This window comes from Hemicordylus capensis, chromosome 5 (genome assembly GCF_027244095.1).
Source record: "Hemicordylus capensis ecotype Gifberg chromosome 5, rHemCap1.1.pri, whole genome shotgun sequence".
NCBI lineage: Eukaryota > Metazoa > Chordata > Lepidosauria > Squamata > Cordylidae > Hemicordylus > Hemicordylus capensis.
The window spans coordinates 190,127,533-190,145,894 of record NC_069661.1 but is presented as its reverse complement, the minus strand read 5'-3'; the positions used below and the strand labels follow the sequence as shown (position 1 = coordinate 190,145,894).

Sequence of the window (18,362 nt, the reverse complement as noted above, 5' to 3'; positions counted from 1 at the left end):
TGCTATCAAAAGATGCTTTACTATTACCTTGCAATTCATCATCTGTATAGAAACAGCTTCTGCTTTGGAAAGTACATCTTCCACATCCATTTTCATAGACAGTTCATTGATATGCTAAAACAACAAAAAGAATGACAAAGTGCTTCTAAGGGTAGAAGACATTATGGAAAATGCATGTCTTTCCAAGCTGGGAAATGTTGGTTCCCTGTGTTAACTTTTTCTGCTAACTTGATTAATACACTTGTATAGTAAGTACATGGTTTAATTACTACTTTTATCTACCACCTCATACAAATGTTTTGAGGTGTTTACAAACAATAAAAACAGAATTTCAACTAACATTAATACAGTAGAGATGTGCAGATCAATTCAGCCTCAAATTGATTTGAGTCGAATCAGAGCGATGCGAATGATTCTTTTAATTGAATCACCCTTAAAATAAAGGGCCTGATTCAAGGCAGAATAGAATCACCCACATTTGATTCAAGAGCAATTCTGAGGTCCGTTTTCTAGGAAGAGCTGGAAAAATGGGTCTCAAAATGGTGTTTTTTTTCCAGGGAGAGCTGGTCTACCAATTGGGGTCAGTGGATAGACCAGCCCTCCGCTCTGGACTAAGCGTATCTGTCCGCCTCAGAGGGCTAGTCTCCTCACTGACCCCAATTGGTAGATCAGCTCTGCCCAGAAAAACTGCCATTTTGAGGCACAGTAGACCAGTCCTCCAAGGTAGGCTGACATACTAAGTCTGGAGTGGAGGGCTGGTCTAACCGCCGACCCCAGACAGCAGACCAGTTCTCCCTGGAAAAACAGCACCATTTTGAGGCCAGAAAAATTGGGCCTCAAAATAGCATTCGAATCACTCAAACTGATACGAATGATTTGAGGTTGATTCATCAAGACAGCCAGCCAAGCTGGCTGTTTTCAACTAATCAATTCTAGGATTTTGCTGTTCAATTCAACCTTGAATCAAATCACAAAATCTGATTTGTCCACACTTCTATAAAACAGTCAAAAATTTAACATATTAAAACATGCTCAAGATACATTTATTTTATCGAGCCTTCAATCAGCTGTTGGTTTTTTATGGTTACTGTTAAATTAAACAGCAGTAACAGTAACTATAAAACACACCAACGTACAGCTGATCGAAAGCTTAATGAAATAAATGCATCTTTTAAGACCCACTAGAGATGAGGAAGCTCTTACATCCACAGGTCATTCATCCCAGAGCCTTAGGCAGCTATAGGAAATGCCCAACTCTGAGTTGCCACCAGATGAGATGGGGGCAGCCGCAGGCAGACCTCTCCCAAAGCTCTTAATAAGGGGTGGGGTCCTGAAGCAGAAGGCGCTCTCTTAAATACCTTCAGCCCAAGCCATTTAGGGCTTTACAGGTACTCACCAACATTTCATATTTTGCCCCCATTTCACATTTTGGGAAACATATAGGCAGCCAGCATAATGCTTTTAAGATAGGAGTAATGTGGTCTCTTCAATTGCCCCAGAGACCAACCTGGCTGCTGCATTTTCTACCAATTGCCATTTCCAGACTACATACAAAAGCAGCCCTGCGTTGAGTGCATTGCAGTAGTCAAATCTGGAGGCTACCAGCAAACGTACTACTGTTTTCAGGTCATTCTCCCAAAAATGGTTGTAACTGGTGTATCAGCCTAAGGTGATCAAAAGCACCCCTGGCCACTTCCTCAACCTGAGAAAGGCCTGGGTCAAGAAGTACTCCTAGACAACATACCTATTCTTTCTAAGGGAGTGTGACCACTTCCAGAACAGGCAGATCTAACCCATCTCCTGAGTTACAACCTCCCAAGTACCTCCATCTTGCTTAGATTCAGCTTCAATTTGTTCTCCCACAACCAGCCTATTACCACATACAGGCAGGCATTTAAGGAAATTATGCCATTCCTTGATGAAGACGACATGGAGAAACAGATTTGGGTGTCATCAGTATACTGGTAACACCCAGCACCAAATCTCCAGATCTCTCTCAGGAGTTGCATGTAGATGTTTAAAAGCATAGGAAACAGTAGAGAGCCCTGGAGGATGCCATACAAAACCTCCTGTTTAAAAGGAGAAGTAGTCTCCAAGTGACACCATCTGGAATCTCCCCAAGAGATAGGAGCAGAACCACTGCAAAAAACAGTGCCTCCCACTCCCAACCCCTACAGATGATCCAGAAGGATACCATGGTCGATGGTATACAAAGCTGCCAAGAAATCTGAGAGGATGAGCAGGGTCACACTCCCTCTATCACTGCCTTTCAAGGACATTCATGTTTCATTGGGATACAACCCCAGCATATGGAATCTAGCATTACATCATGAATTCTGGATTCTTTGTGCTTGGGGGGTTGCCAAATGGATTACCATATAGCACTGAAAAGGACAAATTTACTCCTGAATTGCAACTTTGGGTAACTGATAAGTGTTCCTTGTAAGCACTTGAACTGGGTTCCAGCCCTGCCCCGCTGACCGACGCAAAGATAAAGAGGAGGAATTTTTGGCAATTTGGTCAGATTTCAATGAATTGTCTAAGTTTTGGGGGGAAATCCTTAGAAGGTGTGTTTTGTTTTGTTTCTCCCTCCTCCCCCCGACCCCCCGCGCATTTGGCAGGTTGTATTTTATTATGTTAAAGTTATGCTTAGGGGATCTTTTTTCCACTCCCCCCACCCACCCAGTTAGACACATATATAATTGTTATCCTTATCCTTGATTATGTTATACATACTGCTGTAATCTTATTTGAAATAAAAGGCGGGGGGAGGGAAGGAGTCACAATCCCTCTTTCGATTCCCAATTGAAGGTCATCCATCAGACCGACCAAGGCAGTCTCAACCCCATAGTCTGCCTGAAAGCCAGTTTGAAATAGGTCCAGATAATCTGTTTCCTCCAAGATTGCCTGGAGCTAGGAGGCCACCACCCTCTCAATCACCTTGCCCAACTATGGAAGTTTAGAGACTGGCCTATAATTACCTAATTCTGAGGGATCTAATATAGGTCTTATTATTGCCTCCTTAAGACAAGGAGGCATCCTTCCCTCCCTCAGAGATGCATTTATGTTGTTAACAAAGCCATCACTAATAGCCTCCCCACCAGATGATACAAGTCAAGATAACAGGTTGAGAGAACAGGTAGTAGGCCATACCACTCCAAGTAACTTGTCCACATTCTCAGGAGTCACAATTGAAGCGATCAAATCTAACCATGCAAGAATAGTTTCTGGGCATGTCCCCACCAGAATTTGCCATCATACAGGTATCCAGGTAGACCCAAATGTGAGAAATTTTAATCTGAGAAAAACTCATTAAAAGTATCATAGGGGGTCACTGAAGGATCCAAGCTGGAATTCATGGAAGAAGGCACCTGAACTAGTTCCCTCACAACCTTAGAGGACTCTGCCGGATGTGAACTTGCAGATGCAATACGAGTAGTGAAGAACTGTTTCTTTACTCTCTGTATTGTCAGAGCATAGATCTTTGAATGTGCTCTATGTTGTAACCTGTCACATTTGAGTAGTGTCTTTCTCCACTGGTACTCTAGTCTTCTACCTTGCTGCTTCAGCTCCCGCAGTTCTTCCATATATCATGGAGCTAGTTTTGAAGTGGGTCGGAGAGGATACTTAGGTGTGATTGTGTCTCCTGCCCTAGTTTTCAATTCCAGGTCTCAACCAGGGCATCAATAGAATCACTGACTGAACCAACTATAAACCCTTCCAAGGCTTCTTGGAATCCTACTGGATCCAATAACCTTTTCGGGCGGACCATAATTGGTCCTTCATCCCTGCAGAGATGGATTGTGGAGGCAAGCTAGACCTTAACCAGGTGGTGGTCCATCCATGACAAGGGGGAGATCAGAGGAATCCCCATCCACAGAACACTACCCTGATCAGAGCAAAAGACCAAATCAAGCATGTGACCAGCAATCTGCCTAGGTCCCAAGACCACTATGTCATGGCCACTATGAACTCCTGAGCTGCAACTGATAAATTAGTTCCAAAGTGAAGTTGCCCATCACCACAAGTCTAGGAAACTCCAACACCAACTTGGCAACAATGTCAGTCAACTCAGTTAGGGACTCTATTGAGCAGCAGGGTGAACAGTACACCAACAAAAGTCCCAGTCTATCCCTGCTTAGTCCATAGACTTAAGTGCATACACTCAATATGTGCAGTTTTCCTGATTGGGATCCTGGTAAGGAAGATAATATTCATATAGAGCACAGCCACACCAACTCCCCACCGAAATCCCCTCACCTGCTCAGTGACAGAGTACCCAACTGGGAGAAGCTGCAACAAAACTGGGCCACTAGCCTCCCCAAGCCAGGTCTCTATAGAACATACCTAATTTCCACTTTACTTTCAACTGACCTGGTATTACAAGGGAGCAAGTTGAGGTTCAATGGGTAGTTGGCACTACCCTCCACCCAAGAATAAAGAGCTAGCAGAAGAGCTGGAAGTGGAAGCAGCGATTAAGTTTCTGCTTTCCCTTCCTCTATAACAGCCTGCTGAACTGCCAACACCAAGTCTTCTTCTGTTCCCCACCACCACTTGAACAGCGCCCCCATCACTCAACTCACCCACTGATCCCCATCTTCAAACTGTGCTAATTTGTGTTTTTTGCTAATGTTCTTGCCTTGAACTGGGAGTTGAGTAGGCTCCCAGGGTGATGACCTCCACGACAGAGAGCAGTAACCCATCACCAGAGCCCACTAGAACACCCTACTTCAGTTGAAATCCTCTGGCACAGGAAATTATGGTTATTTAATATGATTTGGGACAAACAAGAGAGTCCTCTTACTAGCTCTGAACAACAAGCCAGAAAACCTTCTACACAACAGAATGGGAAATTTGCTACATAATAATCTCTCTTAACTTTAATGGCTTAATATATTACTAACATCTGCCAACTCCAAACTTTCAAACTCCAAGCATCTTTCATCACAGTAGGCATGCAGTCAAGATTTAATATCTGTTATGTTGTCTTGCTCCCTACAGGACTGTGGAATGAAGTAAGATTAACCTTTTGTCCATCAGGTGAAAATGCCCAGGAATATTCCTCATTTTCAGTTAAAAAAAGAATGAACAGGAAGTAATTTGGACCTTAAATGAAGCCATAACAGATACCTTTAGCATTTCATTGAAGCCATAATGCTTCTCCATTATTTGCTGCTTTTCAGATTCCAGGATAGCACAACAGATGAGAAGATGGAAGTTCTGGCAAGGCAACTCTGTCCACATTACCTGGTAAAATGTTAAAGTTGTTTAATCAAATACACCATTTTTTTCTTTCTTGAGAAGTGGGACAGGTACTGCAATGTATAGTACAGTTTATCTGCCTAAAAGAATCTAATCCTTAAACACTCATTCCTGGCTGGCAACCATTTCTATATTTGGCAGAAGCTTTATTTTCTTAAAATGATATTTTCAACCATAATATATATCCCCTGATCCTAAACACATTCAAAATTGCAGCATAGAGAGGCTTCCCAAACTGAACATGCTTAAGAGAAAGTCTACTAGTTCTGCATTAGCTCAAACAAAGGCAGTACTTTTCACCTTCTATTATACCCCAAACAAAGCCAGTACAATGCATATATATTTAAGAAGGACTTATCAGAGCATGCCATAGTGAAGAATGGATGAAAATATCTACAGAAGTTTCAAGCTTTCCCCAAAGCTTTGATCAGGCATTTCTTCCAACCAGTCAAGCGTACTCAAATATGACAAGGTTTCACCATGCTTAAAAATTAGATATATCAGGAAGAGAAGTATGTTAAGAAAAAAATTCTCCAATCATATCCAGACTTAGGTTGTAATCCTTTGCAGTTCCAGAAGTACTAACTTGCACAATGGGATGTATTCCTGAGTAAATATGCAAAGGATGGTGGTACCTTCTAATTAGGAATTTTCCAGCTCACCGAGGGGGGGGGGACAATTTTAATTATTTCCGATTCCTTGTATTTTTTAATTTATAACAATTTTTATGCCTTTATATATGTTATATGTTGTCCAGTAGGCAACATAGGCCACTACATTCCACAGAAGAAACACTGCAAAGTATCTGTATTTTCCCGGGGCACTTGAACATCTTCAGCTCGTTAAGTCACTCCTCTTAATTTTGCCAGTAACAACAAAAGGAGTTAGCAATCATCTTTCTATAGTCAAATGTCTTAGCTTCTTTTCTTTGAAGATGCTACATGTCGGGAATCCTCCCAAAATCCAGAAAGCTCTGAAATCCGGACACCACACACACACACAGAGAAAAAAAATACTTGTAGCTTCAACCTCCTCCAGTTTGCAGGAGCGATGCTTACTTACAGGTCCCTAAGCTTGCTGTTGATTCCTCAGCTCATTAGTTCTCCTTTTAGTTGCTATCTGCCTTTTGTTTACTGCCTATCTGCCTTTTGTTTACTCTCAAGCTTCACTCCCAGCAGGAGGGAAGGAAAGGAAGGGGGTGGGGAGATGTGGTTTTTTTAAAAGATATATACACAAGAATTTAGGAGATAACAGGGGCACACAGGAAACAGATGAGTAAAGATCTAGCAGACTAACTATGAACAAACAGGAGTAGATAAGAGAAAGAGAGAAACACTGCCTAGACTTCAGCAGCCAAGAAGAGCCCTCCTTCGGGGCAGAGCCAAGCCGGTTTTGTGAATGGAATCGCACTGCCACTCACAAGCTTGCTTCTCAAGCCAGTCAGAGAGAGCAAGGAGGAGAGGCAGGAGGGAGTGCGATCCCATTGAGCAGAGTGAGTGCTGTTTACATAGGCGTAATTATAGGGGGGGCGGGGGGGCACGTGCCCCCGGCACCATCTTTGTGGGTCACGTGGGGGGCACCATCATGACCCCCACCAATCCCAATTAAAAAAAAAATTTTTTTAATAAAAAAAATTTCATCGGTGCCCCCTCCCCCACGCGGTCCCTTCCGCGCGCACACCCGCCCCCCCTTGCTTTGCTGGCCTCAGCCTGACCCTGGCTTGCCTTGTTGGCGGGCGGTGGGCGGGCGCCTAATTTCATTCAACTTCTAGAGGGCAGCAGTACTAGTCACGCAGCGCATGCGTGCGTCCTCCTTGGCTCGCCCTCTGCACGTGGCGTTGAGAGGAGAAGAGCGTTGCTGGGGCTGGCACAGGCAGGCAGGTGGACCGGGCAGCACAACGACAGAACAACAAGGATTTGGCCAGCGGGTGGAACAGACCTCGAGTTGGGGCCATCATTACTTAAAGCGACGTGCACTCAGACTCTCAAGGTGTGTGTGTGTTTATGTTCTCTTCTCTGTCTGACCCCGCGGGGTCTACAAAATGGCGTTTTTTGGACTGCAGTAACACCATGAAGAAGAAAGTTTGGTTTGTTTCCACTGTATTTAATAATGGAATGGAAAATAGCTTCCCTAGTGGTATTTTACTGCTGCAGTGTTCTGTATCTATTAAAATACTGTTTTTCTAGTTGGTCAGCACAAAAAAAGAATTAAGATTTCTACCAGGCGCAGGGGTGGTGTGGATCCTGTAATCGAGGTCTCTGTGTCAGCGGCTCAGCGCCACCGGTGGGAAGAAGGGTGAACTAACTTGATCGGAGTGCCCAAGGGCAGATCAGAAGCTGCGGGCGGCGCCTGCTGCAGCGGCTTCTGCCTGGCCTCAGTCTGGTTTCTTTTGCAGACTGCTCCCACTGCTCCCCCTTTTCTTGCCGGTGCCGGCGGCCAAGCACACCCCCCTTTCCCGCGGTCCAGAGCAGAGTGTGCAAAAGGGGCAGGGGTGCGCGTTCGCCATGCCGAGGGACGCAGCGCAATCCTGGGGCGCGCGCAGCCGGGCATGTATACGCCGCACGCCTCGTCCTGTGCCCTGCTGGCCCCGCCACCGCTAGTTGTCTCTGACCTCTCGGACTCTGAGCTGCGCTGCCTTAAAAAAAAATTACTCTGACTGTGTTGGACCATGCCCCCAGAAAATAAAAAGCACTAAACTGCAGAAGGCACGCACCATCCCAGAAGAAGTGTTCCCCGCCCCTTCACTCTCTCACAGCAGCATGCCTCCACTGGGCTGACTTCCACCATGCCAGTTGCTCCTGGACCGGGCGGGCTCCAGTCTTGGGCACCGCCCAAAGTTCCCGGTTCAAGCTCCACATATTTGCCAGTTTGATACTCGTGATCCACCCATACACACCAATGGTTATCCTCTTGTCTCTATGCCAAAAAGAAGCTTCACCAGTTTAATTTCCACCTATTGGGCTGCTGTTTACAGACAGGGAGTCTGCAGATTTCGCGGTCTAGCAATGATTAACCCACAGGTAGGAAAGGTTGTGACGAAAATATTCCCCATTTCATCCCAGCTTCTTTATGCAGTCTGATGCCACGCACGATTACTCGGATGTAAAGCCCAGAGATTTCGGGAGTGCAAAATAGGAGAGAAGCAGGAGAGAAGCCCCCAGCTTGTAATAATATGTGAATGACTGCTGGCAGAGCTGAGAGCCTTCACATTTTGATCTGTGCTTGTACCTTAAGAAAGCAGAGGTGGACGGTGGTTAATAAAGAGAGATTTAACAGAGAGTTTGTGCTCAGAATACAGTGGACAGCAAAAAGGTCAAATTTGAGCGGTGACAGTAAACAAGGGTTCTCTCTCTCTCTTATTTTTTAAGTAGGGAGTAGGAAAGGTGGTGATGGAGAGAAATGAAAGCAGAACTTTGCCAAGCTGTATAAAACAAGGCTGATCTTGGGGGTGGAGAGAAAAACCTGCCCAAGTTCTTATCAGCTTGAAAAGTAGGAAGAGCTCTCGCTGCTTGTGTTTTTTCTCCTTCGTGGACTGCTTGTTTTCATTCCCACAGAGTAAGCAGAGAGGGCTGGCTGCTTCTTAGTGGCTTAGTTTGTAAATGTCTTTTAGAATCACTTTCATAGGGCCCAATCCTGCTTGAACTGCAATTTTTAAGCTTTAAAAACAAGTGTGAAGTTCTGGGTTTAAACAAGAAGAGGAGTTTCTGATAACTAGATCCCCTTCCAGATCTGGAAGGGGGGTTGGTGGGAATTAAGCAGATGTTTTAGCAAGAGCTCAAGGGAGAGCTTAAAATATATTCCTTAATGCAGCTAGGAGAAGTTATTTGCCTTATTATTTTAAAGTGGAATTTATCTAGAATTTGTTGAAGCTTTGATAAGTTTAGCAGAAGTTGTTTCTTGAGAGTTATAAACTCGTGGTTTTCTTGACTTGCTTCACTGGAGAGAGTATCTTTTAGGCAACTTCTGCATTACAGCCTTCTTATCTTGGGATGGATGAGTAGTTAAAATGATAGAGGAAAAGGGATTTACTTCTCTTATTTTGAGTTGCATGGAATACTTTGGGGTTTTGCTTATGTGTGGCATGCCCTTGATCTTAAAGAACTGTACGCTCCTTAAGTAATAGTAACTTTAAATTGCAAATTAACAGAAAAAAGCAACAGCTGAAAACTGTACTAAGATTAGTATCTGTTGCTGCTGCAGCAGCTCTAAAATGCCAATTACATTGCCTTGTGGTGCTAGTAAGCCTCTTTTTCTAAAAGTACAGTTTCCCCAAAGTTTTTGAGATGATATTAGGGTGACTTCTTAAATCTCTTGAATAGCTTAAAAGAAAAACACTGGAGAAATTGATTTTTTCTAATTATCAGACAAAACTAACAAACAGAGGAAACAGACAAAACTAACTTTGATGGCATCATAGACCAATTTGCATCCATGAAAGCAAGGAGGGTACAGTTATGATTTTAGGTTATATATTTTTGGTTATTTGTTGGATTTTTGGTTATTTGTCAGATTTTTGATTATTTATCACATTTCTGGTTATTTATCGCATTTTGAAATTTTTGGTAATTTTTGTAATGTTTTAAATTTCTAAAATAAAAGTTTTCTGAAACATGTGTGTCAGTCAGATGTATGCTGGGGGGGGTGTGGCTGCGGGGGGTGTGTGCAATTTCAGTGCTTGCCCCGGGCGCCGTTTTCCCTAGTTACGCCTCTGGCTGTTTATAAAATCAAAGAGAGACTTCTAAGACAAAATCCATGAGGTTAATGAGGCAGATGACTCTGGAGGAAACATTCAAAAAAGCCATCCAGAAGAATGACTCCTCATCCCTAGAGGACCCACTACCTGGTCCCTCAACTGCTTCTGATGTTCCTTCTCACAATGATGAGATTATTTTCATCTGAGTTTCATTTCCACCTAAAATGCCATGTTTGAGTAAATTCAATGCTTATTTGATTATATACTTTAAATAAAACCTTTTTTAAAAAACCCAGTAACCTTTCATGCCCAAGATCTCTCATTTATGAAAATATTCCAAAATCTGGAACACCTCTGGTCCCAAGCAGTCTGGATAAAGGATTCTCGACCTGTAAAATGCAAGTTTTCTAAAGTTTGGTTCTAACCTAAATCCTTCTGGATACTTAAGTGTAATTCAGTTAGAATAGTCTAGTTGTATCATATCATTTGGTTAAAATTGTAAAATTATGTTTCCTTGTCCACTTATGGTCTGGGTAACTTATCCTGAGCCCAAAGGGGGAAAAATCAGGGTTGCTTACCAGGGAACTGAAATCTGCAACCTGCCATTGAACAAGAGTTGCACTACATTTTCTTTTAAAGTTGTACTTTTCTGTATCACAAATAAGTGTTTCTATAATAAAATTTTTAAGATGTTTGGAAGTTTTAGGTTTTAGATGAAATAATCATTCAATTTCTCTTTCTTTCCATAACTCATTGCTAACTGTATCTATTATTTCCAAGGTCTCCAAAGAATGCTCATTTTTCTGGAAATTTAATTACATCAGGGAGAAAGAAAAAACACAATTGGCTAACATTTCATTATAGATTTCATTAAAGGTTATAAATGTTTCAATGTTGGTAGCTCTAATTAAACCCTTATCAACATAGTTCATAAGCAAGGTATTGTATTTTTCTATCTATAATTAATTTCTTGCTACAGATTTTTCTGAAGACCCTGACAAAGCAAGTGGTAGCACTATGTCCTGGTAGCATCTGCCATCCACAATGAATATCAGATATTTCTGGTGGGCCCTCAGGATCCTTATGTGGGAGTATGCAGTTTAAAATCACAAGCAGAGAACCAGTAGTCTTGAAAGTATAATGGGTAACATAAAAGAATTAATTAGTAAAAATAAATAATTTTTCAGCATTCTTATAGAACACAAACTCTTGAAGTACCTACAGCAACCTGATCAGAAATACTGACTCCCAAATGGTGTGTCTGAGCCATCAGTTGCTGATGTGGGCCGTTCACCATGTTGCTCATAGCAAATGACAGGAAAAATTAGTACAATAATCTCAGATGTTGAATTCCTGATACAAAGGGGCAGCTGAGGGGGTATTTGACTAATGAGGAAACCCCTAGGAGATGGTTATTTATATTGTGCGCTTATAAGAAGGGCACCCATTTACTTTTATCCTAGTAGCTTTAAACATTTTTATAAACTTTAAAATGATGATGTGGTAAAATTCTACTGGGAAGTCTCCTTGATAAAAATTTGGAAGCTAATTTTATAGCACTTATTAGGCTGTGTGCATGGAAGAAAGTCTTGAGGATGAATAGAAGCAGATGGGGATGGAGAAGAAGACATTCTAATTTCATCAAAGAACTTTGAAAAAATATTGTCAGAACCTACCAGTAACAATATTTGGTTAGCAATCAGCAAAAGATCAACATTCCCTTGAAATCCCCAAAAAGGGGATGCACTACAACTATGAAATGAAGGTAATCTTGTAATTACACGCACAATAAGTTCAGAGTAAGGTAACTCAGAACAGTTTATTAAAGAATGGATTTTTCATTTCACTTTAGTTAACCATAGTGAAATATAATTGTCATGAAATGAGCAATGCTGTGGGGTCTGATCTAAAATTGTAAGTTTAGAGAATCTTTTCTTCTATATTAAAAAGGGACACTGGCAAGTCTGTTATATTTTACAAAAAAAGATTCTATACAAGCGTAAGCCAAGTTTTGCAATTTAAACACTAGGTTCCCCAGGATCATCGCTATTCCAACATTTAAGGAAGTGCAACACAGAAGTTAGCAAAGTATCGAACTAAATAAAACTTTAAATTTCGTTCAAGTATGATAAATAGGATACTTGCTAAAGTGAAAATACATGGCTATTTTCTTACCTCCCATAAGCGAAGAATATCTTGAAAACTAAATTCTCTTTTAAATCTTATTAGAAGCCATCGGAAGCAAAAATAAAGGTATCCTGAATCTTGAGATTCTATTATGAAATAAACATGCACACATAAATCTTTCATGGAAAATATGGTTATGAATAGCTAGTCATGTAACAGAAGTATTTTTAACAACTTCACAGGAAAATCAAAATGATCAGATTACTTTTTAATCAGTTAAGTGTGTCTACAATGTATGGGCAGGGGCAGCAAGGGAACAATGGACAAAGTGAATAATCTAAAACCTCATTATTCATACAACACTGTCAAGTCTTCCTTTTAACACTGATTTTCAATTCAGAACAGGAATCTAACCATTGCTACCTTAAGGACTCTGGGACTAAGAAGAAAACCTGCCTGACAGGCTGGATTGAAACAGTATCTAAATAGCACAGACCTGTCTCATAACATTTGAGAAAGTAATTACTACAGCAAAGGCATTCTAAATAACTCTCTGGATAACTCTGTAACATATCTGAATATGCCCATAAAACATAATATGTTGTTTTGAGTTATACATACCCAAGTAATTGCAAAATCCACTATCTAGCAAGCGAAGCAAAGTACTCAGTTGAATTAGCTGTGTCTTCATCCCTTGCATTTGCTCCTCAAAATTTTGGTGCTTGATGGAAAAACAAATAGTCACATATTTATATTCCTCATGAATACGAGTAACTGCATTAATCCAACATAATATGTAATCACAAAGCTAAGCATAAACATAAGTTTTGCAATAACTTGCTAACAACGCTACATATAGCATACTTAAAAGATTAATTGGTTTGGTAACTTAAATCCCAAGGGACAACTGCAGCAAAAACAAGAAGCATGAGCTCTTATGCTCCACGGTATCTATGATGAACCCTCCTAAACTATATTTAAGCAGTGACTTGCGAATGAGTGCTTCTAAACTATTAAGATTATAAATTTACAGTACACATCCAAGTGCATTTCACTTCCTTTATATGTTGCCTTAACATTTCAAAACACCAAATATGCAGTTCTTGAAAATATTTTTCAATACATCTTGCATGCTTATTTTATTTGTTTAAAATGTATATTCTGCTTTTTGTCAAAATGATAAATAACAAAACAAAATAAAAGTAAGACCAATATAAACAAACACAAAACTTCTAAGATGACATACAACTAGGAGCATAAGAACAAGCATGTCTAGTGAAATCAGGGAAGCTTGCCTCATTCTGCAAAGGCCTGGCAGAATAAACAACTCTCTAATGATGTCCACTTAAAGGCCCTGAGAGATGGGGTAGCACAGATGACCTAGAGCAGAGTGCCCCAAAGCCTGGAAGCAATCACTAAGGTGGCCCTGTCCCATGTGCAAGCCAACCAAACTTCAGCTGGGATTAGTATACACAAGGAGAACCTCCCTTAATTATCTTAATGGGCAGGTAGATTTCTGTGGAAACAGGCAGGCTTAAGTTATCTAGAAGCATTTAGAACTTAAGAGGTAGTGACCTTTGATTTGCACCCAGAACCATACTGAGAGCTAATGAAGAACAAAACTGAAACGTGCTAACTGAGCAAAGAGGCATGTTTTAAAGTGCCAATTATCTTGTGTTTACCAGGGGGAGAGCAACTGGCCCTATCCAATCCTAGTACAGCATTCCTCCGCTGGTTGTTGCCGATGTCATCTTATGTTTGCCACTGCTATCACATGGGTCAAAAAACTGGGTCCAGAAGCACCCCTTGAGTGAGCAACTGCTTTTTTAAAGGTAAAGGTACCCCATCCACAACAGGCTACATTTTTCCTCCTAGATCAATCCTCCTAACTACCAGCACCTCTGTCTTGTATGAATTAAGTTTCAGACTACCTGCCCACATCTAGTCCTCCAGGAACTGGTTCAAAACACTCAAAAACTTATACAATTTGTTTTTAAATCACATAGTTGGAGCCGGTTCTCATTTTGCCAGAGTTGAAAGGGATACTGGGTCATAAGTGCTTCTGTGTGCATGTAAAGTACTGTGTGAAATGGGTGTGCCTGTGTACATCCATATGTGCACTATCACCGACACCCTTAAACCAAGGAAGCTTTTGGGCAGGGGGGTGGGTTTACTGTTGATTGAAAATGTGATAGTGAGCTCACTATGCACACTTTCTGGCTATTTTGTATCTGACTACAGTTTCAGAGAAAACTTCAAATGCAAGCTAGTACTTTTTCAAATGGTATAAGCAGCCACATCTGACAGGTAGACTAACCTATGCTAGGTAATAAGTTTTAAAATGAAGAAGGCTCACACAACCTAACTCCCTCAGGGTCTTAGTATGGTGGTTTGCCAGAAGATTCAATTTATGGATAAAGATAGCTAATCATGGAAGAAAACATTCTGGGAGACAAAAGTACACCGCTCCTATTTTGATTATTTATATAAGACAGCTTGCTTGGGCTACAATTCAGAATACGTTCACTGTTGTCTTCCTCAGTTTCCTTTGCAAGTATTCAACAAATTTCATGTTTGGATACTGACTTCTATACTAAAAAAACCACTACAAACACTAAATCAGAATAGCTAAGTTTTAACAAATAAAAAAGGTAAAGAAGTTAACTTATGCAAATAGCAAGATCACAATAAGACTGAAGATGAAAATGTTTACCATTTGATCCATATACAATGCAAAACACCAAAAAGCATCCACTTCATTCTCCATCACATATAAAATAGGGGAAAGCAAGTCGCTCATTCCCTGCACATAACCTTAAATAAAAAGAGATGAGAATCTGAGGACAATTGTAAACTTCACCTGAAAACTTTGAAAAGAAGTTCTCAATCTCTCCTTTTCTAAGGTACCAAGTTTTGCATTAAGCTAAACCTCAAATCATTATACAAATAAACATCCAAGCACGAAACACCTTCACTACTTTTATTCTCTGATTTCAAGGATAGGCATATAATAGCAATCAAACAACTTCCTAATGGTGTTCAGGCCCTGCAACAGTTTAAAGAATGTGGAAACATGTCTGGCTTTCATTCCATATTTTAAGTAACATTTACTGTAATTCACCATTATTTTTTTAGTACCACCTGTACAATATTTATAGTGTAGTTCTAAGAAAAAAGGAATGTTGAACAAAGACATGGAATGCTCTAAAGTAATCACCATTAAAAGTCATCACCACATTTATCAGCAAGGATATTTTCCTTTTAGACTTAACCACATCTGGTTCTCAAAAGGTGGCACGATCTCTCCCTCTACTTTTAAGAAAAACACAAGTTTATGCTTTACTCTTCTCCACTGAAAAAACACGTATTCTGTTCTGTACAATAAAATGAAAACCAAGGCTGTGGCCTTATCCCCTTCTGGAAATAATTCAGAGGCAAGGCAAATATAATCCTAAATCTCACCCTGCTATGATAAATAGCTGTCACTGAGGTAGCAAACCTGTGTCTGGACGATACCATTTCAAGCTCCAAGTGGGGCTTTTACACACACACAAAAACCTCCAAAAGGCTCCAACAGTGCAATCCTAGAAATGTTTGCTGAGAGTTTGTCTCACTATGCTCAATGGGGCTTACTCATAGGTAAGTGTGCCTAGCACTGCTGTGTGAAACAGAAGACATGCTGGGGGAAATTTCTAGCTTAGACTTCTCCATAACATAAACTATCTTTGTGAGACAGTAGTTCAATCCTTGAGTTCAGTTTTTACATCAAATTAGCCAAACTCTGACATGAAAGCCAAGCATCTGATAATTATATTACTATAGTATATATCTGAAATTGTACATTTCATGTTAAATAACACTGAAGATAATTACATAAGTTAAGTGAAATGGGATTGGAGGGGGAGGGGTGTCAAATACATGTTATGTCCAGAACCAACACAACTTATTACTTAAATACACAAAACTATTTGCACACTATGGATATGCAGAAGGTTTTTTCATACTGGATGGATATTTCTATTTCCAAAAGTTCCAGTGCTACATACATCTTGGAAATACTTTTTGCATGTATGTATGGGGAGAGTATCTTCATACATTAACATATCCCATGCATCTCATGAATATTCAGTGGTTCCACTTGCCAGGATCAAGATCATAGCATACATATGCACTTTTTAGATGCAACAAAAAGTCAAACGGAAAAAGTAGTTAGTGGGCACCGGTACTAGAAAGAACCAAACACACTGCAAGGAATACTCAGAATACCCAGTATACAAGCAATACATTTTAGGAGTAGACACAGATTAAGCAAATATACAAAACCCAACATGTCATATATTCCTTAAGATTTAACTGCAGAAGATTTACAAAAAATTCACCAAGTGCTGGTATGCCAAGTCAAAACAAGATTTCAGTATTAAGACTGAATGTATCAGGCATCTGAAGGCTAATTTCAAAGAGTCACAAATGCATGCACGAAGAGTCATACTTACCTAAGTCAAAGTCATACATACAATAGGTCATCAAAATGTCATGAAGCAAGATCAACCCAGGATTATCTTGGCCTTCATAAAACTTGTTGGTTCGGTCTGTTCTGTTTACATCTTTTTCTGAAAAACAGCCGGCAGATTTAATGCTTTTGCAAAACAGCTTTTACCAAGCCTATCTCTAAAAAATGCAGAATGCTCTTTAAGTTTCCAATTTCTCAACCACTGTGCTGAGCTTTGAAGTGTCTAGTAAGACAACTGAATTCATAGGATGTCATTTAAAATGCATTAAAGCAGCTTTTAAGAGTATTTAAAGGGGAAAAAAATCTTCCTGTCTCAAAATAAGACGATTTCTTATAAGCAGATTTTCAAACACTTTCTAAAAGTTAAACACTTTTTATAGAAACCTCATGATTAAAATGTAAAACATTTTCATTGAATTAAAAAAAGCTGGAGTCTATTTCAGAGACGTTAAAAGTAAAGTACCACTCAAATGTACTAGATATGTGCTGTTACTTTAAATTTAATGGTGAAAAGCTGATATGCAATCAGCCTAAATCAAAAGGGATTTCACTGAAGTTTTAATTGCTTGGTTTAGCATAAAAGGGAATTATTAGGAAATTCCATCCTGTCATGTTGCTTAAATCATTGCTGAGCTTACTTTCTCTGCTCAGTCTTCAACATACATCGTACAGTTTTATGTTATTTCCACATACCACACAGTTCATACCAACAGTTGGCGGGAAATAGATTAATTTTATAGAAAAACTCTGAAAGAAGAACTAAAAGTTTTGTCATCTCCGTTACAGTCAAAGATACTACCTGCCGGGTTTAGGAATGTCTTAAAAGATGAAGTATCCCATTAAGAAGAATCCAGAGTTAGGGCAATTTAAATCCCCCAAACCAAAGAAATTTGCCACTGCTCTGCAAAAAAAATTTTTTTGGGGGGTGAGTGAATGAGTATCCATGTGTTCCCCCCCCACCACCATCAACTTTGCAATGCCTGGACCAATATGAACCAAATTGGATACACTTGTAGGGACACCTGAACAGTGTAGTTTTTGATGTCATCTACAGAGGCGCTCTTTGGACCTGACTTCAGGGCCAAAATCCACTGGGGGACACTCCATATGTCCCACTGGAACCCTGGGTGGTAGTCACGCTGCCAGCCTGCATCGCACTGCCAGAGGGCGGCCAAGTGCACAACCAATGCCGAGGATGGCTGACTATGGCCAGCCTGTGGCCTCGCTAGCAGCCCGCCCACCCAATCTCCCCTTATGCGTGACGGGGCGGGGTGGGGGCTGAGGGCCGTGTGCTGGCTGGCCTGCCTGCGGCCGCCTTCATTGCTCCAAAACAATTGGCTGGGTCTCTCCACTTCTGGCTTCCCCACGCCTGCACAGTCACTGCAAGGCACAGCATGCGCAAGGGCAGAGTGAGAGGGAGTGGAAGCTGTTGAGAGGCAAGGGAGCTCCGAGCACAGCAGCACTAGGAGCAGCGAGGCAGGAGGCAGGAGGCAAGAGAGAGAGAGAGAGAGAGAGAGAGAGACAGACAGACAGACAGACAGACAGACGGCCACAGTACAGCAGCAGTGACACAAAACCAGTAAAGGAACAGAGCTGCACAGCCCACACCGCTGGCTTGCGGGGGGCATTGGCGCCTCCTAGGGGTGTTGCTTACTTGAGCTTGGAAGAGGAGCGAAGTATTATATTAATTGTTATTTAATATGTGGACTTGAGGAACTGTAGGAAAGTGAGTGGCACTTTGCAAGAGCTGCCTTTCCGCCCCCGCGCCCC

The 18,362-nt window shown here is 41.0% G+C and overlaps 1 protein-coding gene across 4 annotated transcripts in view; it reads right to left on the bottom strand.

Annotated features, from left to right (window-relative positions):
- TBC1D15 (TBC1 domain family member 15) overlaps positions 1 to 18,362 on the bottom strand; it is a 50,856-nt gene that overhangs the window by 2,461 nt on the left and 30,033 nt on the right. For all 4 annotated transcript variants that reach the window (XM_053251946.1, XM_053251945.1, XM_053251947.1 and 1 more), the window contains 6 exons: positions 16,576 to 16,692; positions 14,796 to 14,896; positions 12,704 to 12,803; positions 12,131 to 12,228; positions 5,131 to 5,247; positions 28 to 114 (listed from right to left, as the gene is read on the bottom strand). In XM_053251946.1, the coding sequence (XP_053107921.1) occupies positions 28 to 114; positions 5,131 to 5,247; positions 12,131 to 12,228; positions 12,704 to 12,803; positions 14,796 to 14,896; positions 16,576 to 16,692 (620 nt within the window). The remainder of the gene's footprint in view (positions 1 to 27; positions 115 to 5,130; positions 5,248 to 12,130; positions 12,229 to 12,703; positions 12,804 to 14,795; positions 14,897 to 16,575; positions 16,693 to 18,362) is intronic.